Source organism: Myiozetetes cayanensis, unplaced genomic scaffold (assembly GCF_022539395.1).
Source record: "Myiozetetes cayanensis isolate MyiCay16 unplaced genomic scaffold, myiCay2020 scf23, whole genome shotgun sequence".
NCBI classification, from domain to species: domain Eukaryota; kingdom Metazoa; phylum Chordata; class Aves; order Passeriformes; family Tyrannidae; genus Myiozetetes; species Myiozetetes cayanensis.
Genome location: NW_026087445.1, coordinates 10801045 through 10820090, shown reverse-complemented (window position 1 = coordinate 10820090; position 19046 = coordinate 10801045). Strand labels below are relative to the sequence as shown.

At 35.8% G+C, this 19046-nt stretch overlaps 1 protein-coding gene across 4 annotated transcripts in view; it reads left to right on the top strand.

The window, feature by feature from the left end:
• Nucleotides 1-19046, top strand: part of GARNL3 (GTPase activating Rap/RanGAP domain like 3) — a 42285-nt gene that overhangs the window by 12415 nt on the left and 10824 nt on the right. For 3 of the 4 annotated variants that reach the window (XR_007629441.1, XM_050320058.1, XM_050320057.1), the window contains 17 exons: nucleotides 535-598; nucleotides 847-873; nucleotides 1256-1331; nucleotides 1942-2040; nucleotides 2564-2667; nucleotides 3854-3962; nucleotides 6259-6304; nucleotides 8712-8818; nucleotides 9659-9780; nucleotides 10572-10676; nucleotides 12943-13017; nucleotides 13918-14029; nucleotides 14776-14874; nucleotides 15445-15561; nucleotides 16220-16392; nucleotides 16705-16863; nucleotides 17594-17660. Coding sequence is in view for 3 of the 4 variants with exons in the window: in XM_050320058.1 (XP_050176015.1) it covers nucleotides 535-598; nucleotides 847-873; nucleotides 1256-1331; nucleotides 1942-2040; nucleotides 2564-2667; nucleotides 3854-3962; nucleotides 6259-6304; nucleotides 8712-8818; nucleotides 9659-9780; nucleotides 10572-10676; nucleotides 12943-13017; nucleotides 13918-14029; nucleotides 14776-14874; nucleotides 15445-15561; nucleotides 16220-16392; nucleotides 16705-16863; nucleotides 17594-17660 (1661 nt within the window). In the remaining variant the exon portion in view is untranslated. The remainder of the gene's footprint in view (nucleotides 1-534; nucleotides 599-846; nucleotides 874-1255; nucleotides 1332-1941; nucleotides 2041-2563; nucleotides 2668-3853; nucleotides 3963-6258; nucleotides 6305-8711; nucleotides 8819-9658; nucleotides 9781-10571; nucleotides 10677-12942; nucleotides 13018-13917; nucleotides 14030-14775; nucleotides 14875-15444; nucleotides 15562-16219; nucleotides 16393-16704; nucleotides 16864-17593; nucleotides 17661-19046) is intronic. The other variant, XM_050320056.1, reaches the window with a different exon arrangement.

Sequence of the window (19046 nt, the reverse complement as noted above, 5' to 3'; positions counted from 1 at the left end):
GTAGAAACATAAGTTAGGGAAAAATGCTGTGAATTAGATAGTTCCGTTTATTGAGGCAGTTGATCTTCTTATTTAAATATCTTTTCTGTTCTGTCTATGGATCTTTGGTATGTGAATTAGATGCTGAATTTCTCATTTCTCATTTGGCTTGCCTTGAATTATTTTAGAAGAGAGAGAATAAAAGCTTAAGAAATAGAATCAATTATTGAGTCCTTCTAAAATGCTCACCACGATTATGTTTAAATCTATAGCGAAGGCTGTTGAAATAAAGCTCTGTCCTTTATAAGTAAATAAGTTTAAACCTGATCTCAACACAGGTTCTTACTAATTTCTGTTTTCAAAATCCAAAAGAAGTTAGGAAGTCTTGGAGGCTAGTATTTTGTGGAAGAAATAGCAGTTCCACAAAACTTTCCACCTAAGAGAGACTCTTTGAACAATTAATTTTGTAATGAGTTGTAACAGCAACCAGTTAATGTTACACTGCTGAAATGTATACTTACCCTTCTATAAAGCAGTATTTCATTTGCATTTCAGTGCTATGAGTCTCGATAAATTTGAGAAGAGCCCAAGGGAAATTTTTCATCCTGAGATACAAAAGGTAGGACTTTTTTTGTTCGGTTGTTTTTCTTTATTGTTTTCTGGAAATATAAGTAATTAGGTATAAATGCTACTAATTTGTTTCTTTCAGTAGCAGGATAATAATGAGTAGGATTATGTGATACTACTTAAACTGTCTTTTTCAGTTGAACTGGCAACTTCAAATCAAAACTTATATCTATAAGGTTGTTAATTTTATTTGTGTTGTCTTTAATGCCGGTGGGCTAAACATTCTGTTTTTCTTTACAGGATTTATTGGTTCTTGAGGAGCAAGAGGTAAATATAAACTTACCTCTCCTAGCTCACAGACCTGTTCAATGAATACAGCTTTGTATTTGAAATATTTGCACTGACATATTTGTAACAACTTAGTAATCAATTGCTCATTACAGTAAAAAATGTGGGGGTTTTAACATATGAGATAAAAAAATAATTTTAAGCACCAACTTAATATGTCACCAACTCAGATTATTAATTTTAAGCTATACCATAAAACTTTGAAGGTAAATTATTATGTATTAGGAGTTGGTGTAGAATGTATATTCCCATGTATAGGATGTATACCAAGGTATATATCTAAAAGTCCTTAGAGAAAACATTTTTTAAGTCTTCTTTTCGCTTGTCTTTTTATCATATAATATTTGGGTTTATTTCTCAGGGATCTGTGAATTTTAAATTTGGAGTCCTTTATGCTAAGGATGGTCAGCTAACAGATGATGAAATGTTCAGTAATGGTGAGTTTTTCACCTTTTTCTCAATTGTTTTATTCACCTGAATGAAAAAATGGAAAATGGTGCCTGCACATGGAAGATGGAAGGGAGGTGATTGTTATACATACAGTAGTTTTGTTGGTTTTCATGTTCATGTTGGGTAAAAAATTGTAGCATAAAACCTTCTGTTTCTATAAAAGTTGCTGTAGGAATCCTACTATTACAACTTGGAAGATAGTGAAATTTCTTTTCTAGACTATGCAATGTAATATTTAGAAAAAAAAAAGCAGTTGTAGGAGCCAACTTGTTTACTCACTGTTTGTAGTTCTTTCACTCTTACGTTTTTGCAGCATGATCACTTCCTCTTGTTAACTTGAACAGTGTAGTCTTGATGTTAGCAAAAGAGGTCACTTTCTAATGTCACGTGATGATGCCTATTCTGCAAGGCTGGGTTGCTGTTTGTTAGGAAAGTTTTGAATGACATAAGGAGAAACTAATTCAGCTGAAACTTGGGTCCTTGTGTCCTGGAAGCAGTACCTATTTGTGTATTTTGATTATTTTTTATGTAAGTTCTGTAACTATATGTTCTTTTTTGTTGGTTTTTTTTTTTAACATTTATCTCTCCCACATGTAGAAACTGGAAGTGAAAACTTTCAAAGATTTTTGCATCTCTTGGGTGACACAATTACTTTGAAAGGCTGGACAGGCTACAGAGGAGGACTGGACACTAAAAGTAAGAACTCATCTAAAGCAATAACGAGGGGGCACTATTGCATGTGCATATTGTACATATTGTAGTCATAATACAATCCCAAAATGGACTTCCTCATGTGCATGCTAAGTGCTCTGCTTCACCAGGAAGAAGTCTGGTCAGCTTAAGTCACTGATGTGGTGTGCAGTTAAAGGAAAGTATTTATATGACTTGTATTTTCAAGGTGAACAGTTTTGTTTTAAGTTGGAATGAAGACTAACCTGACATGTTACTTGCTTCATGATGGTAGGACCTCATGGCTTGAAGAACTGTTCGATTTCAAGAGGGTAGGTGAAGGACCGTCATAGGTTTTAAGTGTGAATAGGCAGATTAATTGCAAACTTAGGTTTGGACTCACATAAAAAATACAGTGTAGACATTTTCTAAAATGGATCAGAATAAAAGGATAACTGAAGAAGATTTGGTAAAAAACCTTGAAATATCTTTTGTTCTTTATAAAACTTAGAGGACATATTCCTGCTGAGAATGTTGTCTTCCTTTGCAGATGATACAACAGGAACCTGTTCCATCTATACAGTTTTTCAAGGGCATGAAATTATGTTCCATGTTTCAACCATGCTACCATATTCTAGAGAGAACAAGCAACAGGTACATGGTTCTCTTTATTTCCCCCCCCCCCCATTTATTTACTAAATCACAAACTCCAAAACTTTAGAAGAAATAAGAGATTTCTTGCCTGTTAATATTTTACAAATGTAGGCTTTAAGACTTTTGCTATTTTTTTCTCAATATTATACCAAATGCTGAAAATTTTGCGATGTTTGTTAGAAATAATGCATCCTGTCATCTCTGTTAAGGTACAAAAGATACTTGTGAAGGTCAGAATTGCTTCACTGAGAAGTGATTGAGTATTTTGCTGTCCAGGCAATTTGAAGAGCTGCACTGCTTCAATTATTTCCTCAAAGAATTTAGGAAAATTGGAAATTAGTCGTGTGTGCGTTGTAGGAATATTTATGTGTGTAATACAAAACTCATAGTCGGGAAGCAATTAATGCAGCTTGAAAGAAATTCCCCTTGTGAGCATGTTAAGGCACTAAAACACTGCTGTCCCATTCTCATAGGTTCAATAGGTGGGTTCTTGGGTACTTGATCAAATGTGCTGTCATCCATTGCTCAAACCTTTCTTTGTATTATATGATGGAAAAATACTTTGTAATCACATGCATTTACTGTACATCATACATTCATAATGATTTGCCTAAAATTACTTGCAAATTATTCAGTTTACTCTTTATTATGTATTATAATAGTATACTTAGTTGACCCCATTATGTTGTCCCTTTTTTATTTCTGTCACTTTTCCCATACTTTTTCCTTGACCTGATAACAAAATAACGGAAGAAAACAGAGGCCATTCAGGATATTTATTTTTAAAGAATAACTCAGCATCAAAGTTTTTTTTTTCCTTTTATTTCAAGTGATAGATTTGCTTTTTTGGAATGCTAAGGGCTTCACACCCAATTTGTGAATATTAATTATGTAAATTATAAAAAAGATGAGTGCTTTTCTAACTTAAAAAATAGGCAATATCTGCTCTTCTAGAACTTGCTTTCTTGTGTCCACTGTGGCATTGCTAGGTAGATTTGCTTATAGTAAAGGAATAATTTTATATTGGCCTTAGTAATATTGACTGTAATTTTTTTGTTTGCAGTTTAGGAATATTGTTTTACCATTCTCTCACGGAATTGTTAAGATATTTATTTTTGTATTTTAAGTCCTTGTGTCTGTCTCTCTTTCTTTCTTTTTCCTTTTTTTTCTTTTTTTTTTTTTCCAGGTAGAAAGGAAGCGACACATTGGAAATGACATTGTCACTATAGTATTTCAGGAAGGTGAAGAGTCTTCTCCAGCATTCAAGCCATCCATGATTCGCTCTCATTTTACACGTATCTTTTTCCTTACATTTTCTAATTTTTTTTTAAAGATCAATATTACTTTTAATTCCCACATGCTGTTTATGGAAGTGAAAACTGTTTTAGAAAGACAGTTGCATTCTTGCATTCTTTACCTTCAGCTGCTTGACCAGGAGTCTCCAAATCTGCAACATAAACCAAAGTTTGTGTTGAATCCCCTAGAAGATAAGGTAAAAGCAAGAATGTGATTTTTAAATCATGTTTTTATTATTGAAAGCATTTATTTGGATAATTTCACAAATTACATTTTATACCTTTTCATAAAATATAAATTCATAAATATATTTGCTATGTGAATTAATTTGGCATTAAATTTTGGCATTTGAATGAATATTGCCTTTTAATGTTTAGATGCTGTTTATTTTACATATTTATGTATTTTAGATCACTGTTCTGAAATCTTTCAGACCATTAACCGTTTATTCTCCAGATTTTGTCAGCCTGTGTTTTTCAGACTTTCAGTTGAAAACATTGTGAAGACAATATGATTCCAAAACCAGCGGACAATCACTTGGGATTATCATGGGGTCACAATAGTAATCTGTAGAATATGGCATTAGACTAGATGGAGTGAAATGAAGAAAAAATGGATGAGAAGAAGAAAACCCTTATTTCTATCTATGCTTTGTTGCTGAGTATTAAAAAGTTACCACAAAACTTAAGGCTTCTAAACCTAGTTCTGAGGCAGACTAACTGTTGTTAGAACCCTCTTGCTGGTTTCGTCCATAGCTGATCTTAATTTTTAGATTTAAACTCTCAATATTAACCTCTTTTACTCTGAATTAAAGAAGTGTCTAGAACAAAAGGGATTCCAGAATGAAAAAATAATAAAAACCTTTAGATATCATAGGAAACTAAATATGAAGAACAATTGTTTACCAAGTCAGTGTACCTCTTCATTAGAGCATCAGCCTTAGTATAAAAGGAATAATTTAATGGCTGTTTGGAGGACTTGCCACAATGTCATTGATACAGCCTACTGTTCGATTTTGACACATATTTTGAGGTTCAGCTGTTCTTGGTGCCATAATGAGATGTGCCCTAAATCCTCATTTTAAGTAATCCACAGTTGGTTGATGGAGTCATAGTACCATCCTGACATTTTCAGTTGGAGGAGTCAGAGATAAATGTGTCTGAAATTGGGGGTTGCCTCTGAGCTATATCAGATGTGATAAATCTTAAAGCTCACTGAATCTGTACTAGCCCTTTGTACTCGCTTTCTTATGTACTATAGGACACCTTTTCTGTTACTTTTACAATGGGAAAAAATAGCATAAAGGTATCCCACTGTGCCGTCCTGTACAGTAGTGACAGCTGCTGTATGGAGGTTTGCCATGTGTTGTCTGTGGGGTAGGACTGAGTTACAAAATAAAGGCGTGAGCATGAATTTAGATGTCCCAGTGTGCTTGAAATGCCTGTACAGATCTGGCAGATACAACTCAGGGCCTATGGGAGATCTGTGCCTCTTTCGGAATAGTAGCTGGGGAGTAGCCAGTGTACTCTCAAGCATCTTAAGTAGCATTGGATGCTTTCGTTGAAGTAAGGGAATCACGTTGTAAATCTTTTCTTATCAGTCTCTGATAGTGTTGATCACAGTTATTGGCTAAGGTCCCTTCATTCTAACTGGAACAAACCCACAGAGCCAATGCCGTTATTCAGACTTATGCTTTCCTTGACACTTTATGAGGACTGAAAATTTGAGAGATGGTGTTAAGTAAACCTATCCAAGCAATATGCTTCTAACTGATTCCTTAAAAAAAACTTGCAAGGCAACCATAAGGACTTGCATGATTATGTTTTTCTCGGATTTGCCTGAACTTATGCATCAAGACTGGTAACACATTTTTGTGTACTTGCACTTCAAATAATTCTCTCTATTTTCTTATAATTCTGTTAGCTAAATTATTCCATTGGAATCTTTTTTTCAGTTGAAGTTCTGGTATAAATGAAGTTTGGAATCAGTACTTTTTTATCAACTAAAAGAATTTTTAATCCCAAATCTATCAAACACACATAACCCACAGCATGTTTTATGCTGTGCTTGTGGTGCTAGCTTGGTTTTTAAAACTTGATCAAACCATAAGATTCTGTATGGGACCTCCTTTATAAATTGCAAAATCTGTATCGTTTAGAATGTTTTATATATTTACATTGATTAATGTGTTTTACCTTTATTAAATCTGCTATGTAACTGCAGGAGAAGAAAAAGTGTATTAAAATACATGTGATCTTTATTAGAAGTGGGTTAACTTCCTTAACTGCATGGCAGATATTTTTGCTTTAGTGAGATACAATAAGCAGAACGATAGTTACAGGTAGGTGCTGATTGTAACAAATAACTTTACGCTGAATTTCTGATGATTTAGAGAAAACGGGATAACATTTTAGCAATAGGAGACTTCCTGGCATACAGAAGGTCCACCCATCTGTATGCTGGAAGGCCAAATGAACTTAAGAAACTGAAGAGCAACATGGACCTCAATGCAGATGTCTCTAAACTGGCTATAAGTTGCATGTTTCTAAACATCAGGAAAATTAAATTCTGAGACAGGCATAAGCTAAGAGGGAAAACCAAAACTATTCTTTAGATGAAATGTAACAAAATTATGAAAGACGGACCTGGAACATTCTGACCTGGTGAGATCAATTACATAGTGAACTACATGTATGATAGTTATTTAGATGTATGGAAGTTAGTTAGATGTGTATGATGTTGTGATAGCCATGAACTGCACATTCTTACAGATTTCAGTTCAGCAGTAGCTGAGTAAACTAATTCATTTTTAAGGGATCTTAACAGAGTAGTTGTATAGTTGGATGCCACTTTAAACCTACTGGAATTTTGCATATTACTATGTTTCTTCAGCGTTCCATTAAATCTAGCTCCGGAGAAGTATCCAACAGCATGATACTTCAGTTTGCATATGTGTTTTTTTCCCCCCCCTTCCATTTATAGCTAAGGTTTGTTTTGGAAATAACTGTAGCACAGTTAAGAAAAGGAATAGTTTTATTTTGTTCAAAGATCTTCTTAGCACCTTCTTGCAATTTTTTAAAAAATTGATTGTCCCCGTAGCTTCTGCTTTTCAGCATTCCCAGGTTTGTGAGAGGCACAAAACATGTTCATGATTCCAACTTGCACTGACAGTGCAGATACTTCTTTCCTTTTTCTACTTGTTTTGGGACAGAAACTTGGGATACATCCCTCATTACCCTTTAAGTTGAAGTGAATGTTGTCATTATTGTAAGCTAATAGTCAGTAGATGGGCTAACCATAGTAAAATGCTTTTTACTGTGCTGATTATTTGTGGGGGGAAATGAGTAGCAGAAATTAAGATAAATTTGCCTCTCTCACTCTACATACTGACTGCTTTTACTGGATCAGTCCATCTGATTTTAGTTGTTTCATTTTGCTGGTCTTGACACATCTTACTGCAATACATATCACGCAGTGTTTTTTCCCTATATGACAGGCATGATACATATATTTCAGCTTGGCCTAATTACATTTCCCTCTGCTGTCCTTTATCTTAGGCCTGAATAGAACTCTTATTCCTTCTGTTATTTTTTTGTATGTGAAGGTGGTCTTCCAAGTGGCCAAAAATGTCAGTCAAAGGAGAGAGGGGATACTCTAGTGTCTGGAGACAAATCTTCCTTTTTTCAAATGCAATGCCGCTGTGAGATCTGACACTGAATTTCTGCTTAAAATGCAGAATATTTTACTTCAGTCAAGAAGTCTATTTCTTTGGTTGGTTTTGCTGTGCTTTCCCTGTCTTAATTCATTCCACTTTACTCAAGGAACATTTCACAACTTTTGTAGTGATAAATGATTATTTTTTTTTACCTGGATCTAATTAAATAGACATAGGGCATCTATGAAATTTTGTCTCAAATATGTGAAACAAACATTAGAATGATGATCATTCATTGTGTTTCAAATTGTATGCTGTTTCTAAGCTTTCATGAAAAAAGACTGTATGAAACCATTACAATCCATTAGATTCAATACCAGTCAATCATTAGTGGTTTTTTGGGGAAGCAAATTCTGACTGGTTTATGTAATAGTAAAGAGGGGTTGAATCTATCATTTTACCAATTTTTTACCATTTTTAATTTTTATAATTAACTTACTGTGGCTTGTGTCATCTGCACATGCCATTTGGAAGACTTTTGTCTGTAGACTGTCAATTGAAATAGCAAAGAAGATCACTTATCTTATAGAAGCTATGCCTGCTGGACATATCGGGTACATGGGTTTTGTACCTACCGTTCATTCTTGCTATGCGGGATTCCTTATGGATCGCAAGAACTCAGCAGGTCCAGATGTCATAAGCCATTGTTACTCAGAAAGAATCGAACATTTCATGCTGTGGTGAATGCATAGGTAAGGTGGAAATCTGTAAGGAGAGCATGTCTTGTAGGCAAAGAACCTTTTTTGGGAATCGACTAGATTTTGCTAGTGCCACTAAAAGTATTGTTCTATGAGTAGAACTGCAAAGTTCTGTTCTAATTCTTCATGTCCCGGTATGAGTTTGTGTAGAGGAAGCATAGTTTTGCTCTACTGAGTAACTTCAAGTGAATCTTTTTTGTTAGATCTTTCAAAGTTCTTATGTAAGAAGACATACCCAGATGACAGGTTCCATTTCTTCTGTTTTGAATAGCGTCTATAAAAAGGGTAGGGTTTGAATGTGACTCAATATACATAAAGATTTGTACTTCCAATAGGCTGAAAATATTTTCAGAAGAAAGTGTTCCTCTGTTTGGGCCTCCCCTTCCATCCCCACCTGTGTTTACAAATCACCAGGAATTCAGGGATTTTGTCTTGGTGAAACGTAAGTTGGTTTGTACTTTGTTAGAAACACTTTTTTAATAAATGCTTTCACAAATTGAAACTCATGATGCTTAAAATGTAAACATATTCTGTTGTGTATGTTGCTGATTTGTATGCAATTTCTTTTTTCAAATCGGTAATATAGATGGGATGTCAGTTCCATCAAAATGTTCTAGTAAGATTAACAAAAAACCTGAATTTCTCTGCTTCTTGGGCCATTAGGTACAAGCTGACTTTTACATTTGCAGAACGTGCAGCCGTATTTAGCTTTGCATTTTCTTAAAGGATTTGGAGATCTGAAAGAATTTATAATGCTGTTCATAATTTAGTAATAGGAAGTGTTAGTATCTCTGAAAATCTGAAAATAGAAGCTTTTCTGAATATATTCTTAAAGGTGTTGAAATGCACCTATGCAGCACTTTTTAATTCTGTAAGGATTCAGTTCCAGTTTTCATTGATCCTTATTTGCCCTTCTAAATCATCGAGAAGGAAATCTTTGAGAACTGCTCATGGTGATTAGAATTAGATGCTTCCCTGACAGGAAGTTGACTGATAATTCATTTCATGTATTTAAATTGTTTAATACTTAAATTGATTAACAGTTTATCTGTAATTTTTTTATTAGTTAGGGATGCCTTGTGGAATTCTCCTATTACTAATTTTTCTCTTTTAAGCTTAAGGGATTGTTATTCACTAAAAAGAAAACAAAACAAATGCAAACAGGAGGCAACTCTAAATTAATAAGGGCAAAATAGGTGTTTTGGTACAGAAGCAAACTGGAGTCAGTGGAAGTTGTCGAAGTTCATTTTGGTAATATATCTTTTTTTCCGTAATTTTTTAGTAATAAATGGGGAAAAAGCCACCTTGGAAACACCAACATTTTCTCAGAAACGTCAGCGCACTCTAGACATGCTGATCCGCTCTTTATACCAAGACATGATGCCTGATCTACACAAGGTAAATGTAAGTCAGAAGTTTCTGCATCCCCTCACGTGTGCTCTCCTCACTATTAGATTGACTGTTTTGATGCTTTAAAAGACCGTCATCTCATCCTAATGAGCACTGAATTGCATACGACTAGGCTAAATATAAACTGTGATATAACTTATTTTACAGTTACTTGCAAGTTGGCAGACAGTCCTTTCTGGATAGGACTCTTTACCAGGTGTGAGGAGAAGCATAACAATGTCATACTTTGTGTAAGCTTACCCACAGCAAGGGAATAGGAAATTTAGGCACTGAAAATATTTTATGTATTAGTCTTGTCACCATAAAAACTGCATTTAGTCATTCTGTTATGTGTCAGTTTGGATCATTTTTACTGTATCAGTTTGGATCATTAGATGAGATAACTATTTTAGAGGATGAAGACTTCTCAATAAGGTAATTCCTAACTAACTAAAAAGAAGTTCAGTACTTCTAAAACTAACAAGGTGCTATTTTTTCCCCATTATTTCTCTTATCTAAATAGATCTGCCTAACTTTTTTTTTCCATATATTTATGTCATATATTCATGTGGTATGATTGCGCAGAACATGACAGTGGTAAACTATGACAAGTTGGAAAGTAAAGCACTCAAGGATTGGGAGAGTCGAAATTTCTCCTCTCTGAGAAGCTATGCAGTTAGATTCATTACTACAGGAAAGTATGCAAAACCAGAAAATTTAAATGATTTAAATGATTAAATAATTTACTTCAGATGAAAAGATTTTGAAAACTTTTCAGGTTAAAAAAGAAACATTTTCTGTTTTAGAACATGCTCAATAGAAGGTCCTTCAGTGATGTGTTACCAGAGTCCCCAAAATCAACACGGAAGAAAGAGGAAGCTCGACAAGCAGAGTTTGTTCGGCTCGGTCAGGTAGGGTCAGTTTAGAAGGTATGCAGGTAGGGTTACAAAGACTGTGTCACCCCTTTTGTTAGAATTTGATTAGCTTGCAGCTGTGTCAGGACTTCATGGAGTTTTCTGTGATCAGAAATAGTTTTGTAGTATTGCATTTTTTTAAGCTTCATTAAAATAAAATATGAACAGAAGTATTTATCTGTAACACCTGAGGTACACAACACAAGTACAAATACTTATATAGTACCTAAGCTAAATGAAGGTTGGAAAAATCAAGCCTTAGAATCAAACATAGAAGGTCTTTCCCTGCTTTATGCAGCAGATGCATTCTGCCTCCAAGCAGAAGAGTGCTCTCTCTTTTTCCCTGCTTTGGGAAAACATAAACTTTCATGGATTTCTTCCATATGTTTTACTAAGATTGAATTTCTTAGAAAATACTTAGCCTACTTTAGTCAGGAAGACATTTCAACAATCCTTCTGCTAAATCAGAGGTTGCCGCACATCTTTGAACATACCAGATGCTAACTCCGATCTTCTGTGGGCTTATTAATATCTTGATTCAGTGAGGAGTAAAACTTCCTGATGATTAAGATAGTCTGCTTTGATCTGACAGTTCATTTTAGCAAAAAAGTCAATAGTGTCTATGCTTCCCCTGTCCTTTCTCACTTGTTTCTTCTTGATTCTGGACTGGTGTCATGGTTCTTCAGCTTATCTTAAGAATATCTCTTTCTGAGCTGATTTAACTCAGCAGGAGTTAAGAGACCAGGAAACCAAAAAAAAAAAAAAAAAAACACACACAAAAAAAAACACAAAACAAAACAAAAACAAACAAACAAAACAAAACAAAAAAACAAAACAAAAATTCTCACTTATCAACAAACCCCAATTCTCCTCTCTTCCCTTCCTTTTTTTTTTTTTTTTTTTTTATTGTAGTAATCTAAGGAATAGATACAATAGATTCTGAGAAGTTCTACGTCTGGTTAAAGGAAGAGAACGGTACCAGGTGGTTGAGGGCTGGTTCAAAAAAATCTCAGGGCTATTAAAGATTGCATTGACAAGAACTGCAAAGTCTACTCATTTGTGCTTTGCCCACCCTTTCCCCCATCACCTTGAAATAACTAATATGTGGGCTAAAAATTCGTAGATAGCTGATTGTGTTTTTCTTGGAGCTTCTTTTCACATTAAAATCTTTCCCTTGTCTGAAATATCTTTCCTCTAAATTACAAACTATAGACTTGAACACATTTCAAGGTGCCTTCCAAGTAGCTGTTAATCATTCTTGCCAAACTATGAATGTGTTTCTCCTTTAGTTGTTGTTGTTAGCTGTTTAGTTAGTTGAGTTTTTAGATGGTAAACAAAACTCACTGATGACCGATTCAGCAGTATATTTAAATCATTTATTTATTGTCAAAGTGATCTCTTCTGACTGGTGAGATGGAATTAAAGTGTTCATACAGTGAAGTCTTTTGTGTATCTCTGTAAGCTGACAGCCATGCTTAATGCAAATGTGCAAATGATAACATGCGGCTGATTACTACCACTTCATAGAGACTATGCGTGATTGTTGGCAAATTTTGGGGCAATAAAATTGGGTTTCTATTAGTTCTGAGCTTAGCATTCAGGAATGCCGTGACAATTCCAGGAATACGTCTGTAAAAGTTAGCAATGAAGGTATATAGGATACCTTAAAGAGACTTATTGTGCAACTCACTGAAACTAAGTATGTATGATATTACTCTGGAGATCTTGACTCTTTCAAAATTAGGTCTCTTCTAGTTGAAGAATTTGTGATCCTGAGACTTTGTGTCCTTGGGATACCTAGCAATACATAGATAGATAGTTTTTGACTTAGTGTTTGTTTGGAAGTTTTGCAAGTAAAAGGGTAGTTTGGGTAATTGATAAAAGAATCCTCTGTAATCCATCTAGATTACAGAGTAAATTGTACAGATGTTTAGCTTGTATTGTTTGAGGTGGAGGTTTTTCTCTGTTATTATGTTTGAATCTTCTTTTCTGATTTTGAGTTTCCATTTAGAAAGCAAACAAACAAACAAAAAGCCTAAAAAAACCAACCAATGTATGTTTAGGCTGAGAAGATATATAGTAACCATCTAGTGATTCATGCAGACTTTGTTCAGGGTACAAAATTCTACTTCTTTCCTAATAAGTGGTATAGGAATTTCGAACTGGAGTTACTTTGTCGTCCTAAAATGGCCTTTTTATGTAGTCATTAGCTTCGGTATTGCTGACAAAAACTCAGTTTAAATACAACATCTGTTTGTATTAGGCACTGAAATTGAAAACCACTGTCAAAGGGGATACCCCAGCTAACTTGGCAACCACAAGCTTTTGTAAAAAGGAGGTGAGTGAAACTGTCTGTCTGAGAAAACGTATGAAAAATTAAACATTATCTAGTATGGCATCTGTTTATTTACTTCTGTAATTACATGCTGCAACAGAAAAGGTGAAATGTATAGTAGCAAAGTGATTCTGCAGTCACTATCAGATTAATAAGGGATGAGCCTGGGGCAGAAGCACTTCTCAAGTTAAAGCATGGACGTTTTTATAACTGAGAAAATTTGATGAAAGTACCATTTTCCAAATGCAATAATCTTTTATTTTAACTTCAACAAGTTTCATTCTATGTAGTACTAGATTTTGTTTGAGATCATAAGGGAGTGAAATATGCAAACTACGCTCTTCTGCATGCATTTTATATACAGAAGCTTCAGAACAGCATCTAAAACTTCAGATTCTAGCTAGTATATAAACTGGGAGAGGAGGAGCAGACTCTGGGAGGTAAGTACAGAGAAGAACACAGGATGAAAGAACAATTCAGTAGAAAGGCAGTTTTAACTATACCACATACTAGTGACTAAACATCACAAACTGAACCATAAAATGTAACCAAATTGTGTATACATGGTGGTACATATGTTTTAAGTCTATCAATCTGGGTTTTTTAAAGTGAAGTGCATATGGAGTATTTCCAGGGTTGCACTGAGTGTCAGCTGCATGTGTTTTAATTCCAGTGTTTCAGGAACATGTCTTATATTTACTAGTCTCCATGCCAGAATTAATACAGAATTTCCTCCGCAAGAAAATTAACACAGTTTTGATATTTCAAAAAATGTACTGTTTGGAAATGTATCCTGCCAAAAGCATTTACATGTTATTATTTACCATTGTCCATCACATTCTGTGTCTGTATGATCTGTATTTCTTAGTGTACTTAATTTGTATCCCTTATGTTGCTTCATAGCCTTGGGAATCTCAATCTTTCTGCAGTAATTTTCCTCATGAGGTTGTCTGTGCAGATTCTTGGGGCCAGTCCTTGCTGGTTTCTACAGATGCTGGCATCTTGTTAATAGATGGTTAGTAAATGATCCGGTGTTTTTGTGTCAATTTTTATGTATCTGACCGTTTTCTTGAAAATGTATGTTCGTAAGGTCTGTTCAGTTGTTGGTAGGTCTTTACTAACTAGGGGTAGTTACTAATCCAAGTGAATTTACTGCATTTATGTAACCTAGCTGCCAAAATTCTCTCTGCACTGGAATCAAGCCATATTGGGGAGCGAATGTTAACGCAGATTTCTGAATGTTTTCTTATTTCAGATGTTGTTTTCTTGATCATCTGAAAAGACTTAAGAGGTCACATCCAGGCTCAGGGAGTGGTTAAATGGCTTGTCTGATTTCTTAGCCCTTGATGATAATGAGCATGAAGCCAAGGGCTTACATGACAGTGAAAGCCTGCCTCTTCCTTTAGCATTTATATTACTGTTTGATCCCTTATCTTCTGTGTGCCAGATAAGGCCAACAGGACTGGGGGAATGCAGTTAGTTCTTGGTCATAATTCTTGAACTTTCCAAAGGAAAGTTCCTTTTAGGTTTCAGTTGCATAATCTGATCCGTGGCAATCATAAAACTCTCTTGTGAGGAAGTATTGACTATGATGCTGTGGTATATGTAGCAGCTTTGTGCAGGTTTGTTTTTTTTATTTTTCCTCTCTTCATTTTTGTAAGAAAAAAATCAAGGCTTTTATTACAAGAAAGAAAGGGTTCAAAACTAGTGACTACCAAAGTTTTGCAGGATTCTGAATACATATGTGTGTTTCTTTTTTAGATGGTCAACCGTCAGTGCAAGTATTTGATAAAACTCTCCAAATAAAGCAGATGCACGTGTTGGAAGCTCTGGATCTTTTGATTGCCCGAACAGACAAAGGTAGGAGACGTCCCTGTTCTTTGATTCCTGTATGAATCTGGCTGTGGCTGGGTATATGTGTCTCGTGAGGCAATTGTGTCTATCAGCATTGGTATATTAGATGCTTTATTTAGAATGAAGGAGCACATACAGAAACTGCTGTTACTTTCTGAAAGGCTGGGAAGGGGTTGGAGGTGGAAATACCTAAATGCTCATTCATGCTTCTTTCAAGGCAAGCCTGAAACTGGTCATATTGTCTGTTTATGGTCACCATTAGAACTCAACGTTTTTTGCAGATATCTATGACTGAATTATATATTCATTCAGTTGCACAAAAACATGGGGGTAATTACTTATGCTGTCACTATTTTACAAAATGTGTTTCATTGGTATTTATACTGTTAAATGTTACCGAATCCTAGAGCTATAGAATGTATTTTCTTGAAGCTTCTGGTATAAAACAATGTAAAGCATTATGCCTTGTTTATATTTGCTCTGTTTGTGAGACGCTGCTTCTCTTTGGAAGTATTAATTTCAAACTACCACTTTCTTTTTTTAACTTGTTGTTTCCCGGTTCTCTTCCTATGTCAGGGAAAGACTCTCGTCTCCTTGTCTTCAGACTCAGTGCTGTCCAAAAAGATATAGAGACAAAGCAAATTATAAGAAGCAAATATGACTGCAGAGAAAATAAACTAGAGAGAACAAAAGGTGACATTATTTCCACTGCGATATGGTGCCGGTAGTTGCCAGGAGCTTTTTAGCTCCCTTGAGGCAGTTGTAGGTGTTCACTTTAGTGTTTTCTCTTGACAGTGAATTCAAGCTTTGTTAAGCTTATACTTGAAAACTAGTCTGATATAGTTCAGCACAACATATTAGAGTGTTCTAAAAGGGTCATATTACTTGACAATTGCTGCTGCTGAAAAGCGTTAGAGAAAAATAGGATTTCGGGATTGGGAGGTATGAGAAGAACTTTGCAGGGATTTAAACTGAAATAAAGCACACTTTAAATTCAAGGAACACTGGCAGACCTTCATTAAATAGCAGTTCTTAGATTAGTCTGGGTGTTGCTGATTATTTTAGTAGACATAAACATTTTCTGATCTTCAGAAGCAAGCTGCTTTGTAAAACTGGAACCTGCAGGACAGTGAAAATCCATGTATTTAGGAATAAAGGTAAAACAGATTTCAAAGGAGTCATAGGCTTTTGTCTTTTTCTAGAAGTTGATGTTATCCTGTTGAGGGGGGTTTAATTCTGTCTTGCTAGGACATGCATCAGAACCCTGTTGTACTAATCATCATACAGATACAAAACAAAAAAAATCAGACCCTACCCCAACCACTTACAGTCTAGAACATTATTTCCTCAGGCTGCCATTTGTACGCCATAAATACTCACCATGGAAGTGAATTGAGGATTGTTGTGGCTATTCGAAACAAACTACTTCTTGTCACAAAGAAATATAATCCACACAACAGTTTAACCAGCAGCTCTGTGCTCTCATCTCCTGAATCTCCAGTAGAAGAGTTCCAGTACATCCGGGTACGTGTAATCTAATTACTGATTACTTTAACAGACTGAGCAGCACTCAGCTAGTGCGGGGATTGTGGGAAAGGCAAAGACTGTACATTATCATCACCCCAAACCTCCAGACAAATAAAAGTGAGATGCCATATGATGGAGTTTGATCATATATATGCCAAAGAAATCTTTCACATTTTTTAGAGATTAGGTTTCAGGTTGTTCTTTGTCATGTTGCTGCACTCAGAGCACATCCCTTTAAAATCATGGAATACCTGCAGCACCCACAGTAGGATCTTGAAAAAGAGAGTAATTCTATTATTTGCATTCTAGGAAATATGCCTTTCTGACCCCCCAGTGGTTATGACACTGGTGGATGGACCTACTGGAGACAGTGACAATATGATCTGTGTAGCGTATCGGCACCAGTTTGATTTAGTCAATGAGAGCACGGGGGAGTCCTACAGATTGCATCATGTTGAAACAAACAAGGTAACTTTACATCATTGAAACTACTTTTTTGCAGAGCCCCACTGAACATAATTTCTTCCAGACTCAGTGCATCCTATGCTGACCTCCTGGGAGTGTAATTTATGGAGATCTTCATGTCTGTTACTTTTCACTTCTGTAATGCTACTTTATGGCACCCAGAGATATTTGTTCTTTTTGGGATATGTGATAATAAGAACTCCCAAGAGAGAGAGTTATAAGATATGATATTTGTAGTGGGTTGACCTTGGCTGGATGCCAGGTGCCCACCAAGCCTCAGGAAAGGGACTGTATTTCAGCATCTGGAATATTGTTACCATCATAAATTCATCTCCTTTCTTAGTCAACAGTTTGGTTTTCGCTTTATCTTTGTGGTATCAAAGTTTTGTTGTTTATGAAATTGAATCAAAATAACTTCAGTTGTTGGCCACCAGTATCTCTTTCAGATTTGCCTATTTGCATGTACTTTGGCTAAGATTTTTACACATAGCTTATATTTCTATTTAAGAAATTGCTGCCCAGTCAGCTAATAACTGAATCTTTCTATTCTGGACATTAAAATTAATAACAAAAGAGTCTGCATTTAGAGCATGTTTATGTATTTATTTACTTATTTCCTTCTTTTTTTTTTTCTTTTATCCTCCAACTGATTGTATTGCTTGTTAGTCAAAACCCTGTTGGAATAATCACAGTATCCTCTGCCGGCTCATAACCTTTTCCATTATCATTGCAGGTTAATTTTGTTGCAGCTATTGATGTATATGAAGATGGTGAAGCTGGTCTGCTGTTGTGTTATAACTGTAAGTGTTAAGGGAAGGATAAAAATGGTAATAGCGCAATCTGCATATATACTTCTTTTTTCACTGGAGTCTAGGTCTGTATTTTAAAAAAAATTTTACTATTTCATGAAAACTTTGTCAAATATATTCTTTTGAACTTAAATGCATATTGGAGAGACTAGAAATTCAAGTATTATTTTAGACATACTAGTTGTTTTATAGATGTGCATCTCTATAGATGCTACCTTGTTAAAAAAGTCCTGTTTTTTCAGATCTGGCTCATTCTTTAGGTAGTTACACAGTTACTAGGTGTCTTCAAGACATGCACAATTTAGCATTTCATCCCTTTTTCCTTGTGTGATGTCCCATTCTGTCTTTGTGTTTTTTCTTCTGCCTACTTCTTAGCACTGTTGCATTATTTCATTGTAATTCTCTCAATCTCCTTTTATAAAATGGTCTTGGCTACAGAATCATAGAACGTTAAGGGGTTGGAATGGACCTTAAAGATCATCTAGTCCCAACCCTCCCTGCCATGTGCACAGACACCTCCCACTAGAAGAAGTTGCTCAAGGCCTTATCCAGCCTGGCTTTGCACACTGCCAGAGTTGGGGCATCCACAACCTCTCTGGACAACATGTTCTATAGTCTAACCATTCTCATAATAAAATATTTCTTCCTAATATCTAACATAAATTTTCCCACTTTCACTTTGTACCCATTACTCCTTGTCCTGTCACTACGCTTCCTGATAAAGAGTCCCACTCGGGTTCCTTGGAGGCCCCTTCAGATACTGCAGGGTTGCTATGAGGTCTCCACACAACCTTCTCGTCTCCAGACTGAATGGCCCCAACTCTCTCAGCCTGTCCCCATGGGGGAGGTGCTGCAGTCCTCTTATCAACTTTGTGGCCTCCTCTGGACTTGGCCCAACAGTTCCATGTCCTTCTTCTGTTGGGAACACCAGACTTATACACAGGAGTCCAGGTGGGGTCTCCCAAGAGCAGAGTAGAGGGGGAGAATCCCCTTTCTTGACCCGCTGCCCACGCTCCTTTGCATGCAGCCCAGGATTCCATTAGTTTCTGGGCTGGGAGCACTCACTGCTGGCTCATGTTGAGTTTTTCATCAACCGTCATCCCTAAGTCCTTCTCCCAGGGCTGCTCTCAATCCCTTCTACACCCACCCTATAGGTGTGTCTGGTGTAGGATCTTGTGCTTTGTTTTGTTGAACTTCATGAGGTTTGCACAGTCCCACCTCTCAAGGCTGTCAAATTCCCTCCAGATCCATCTCTTGCCTTCAGTGTGTTGACAGCACCACACAGATCGGTGTCATCAGCGAACTTATTGAGTGCCTTGATCCCACTGTCCCTGTCACTGATAAAACTGTTGAACAGTATCAGCCCCAGTACTGATC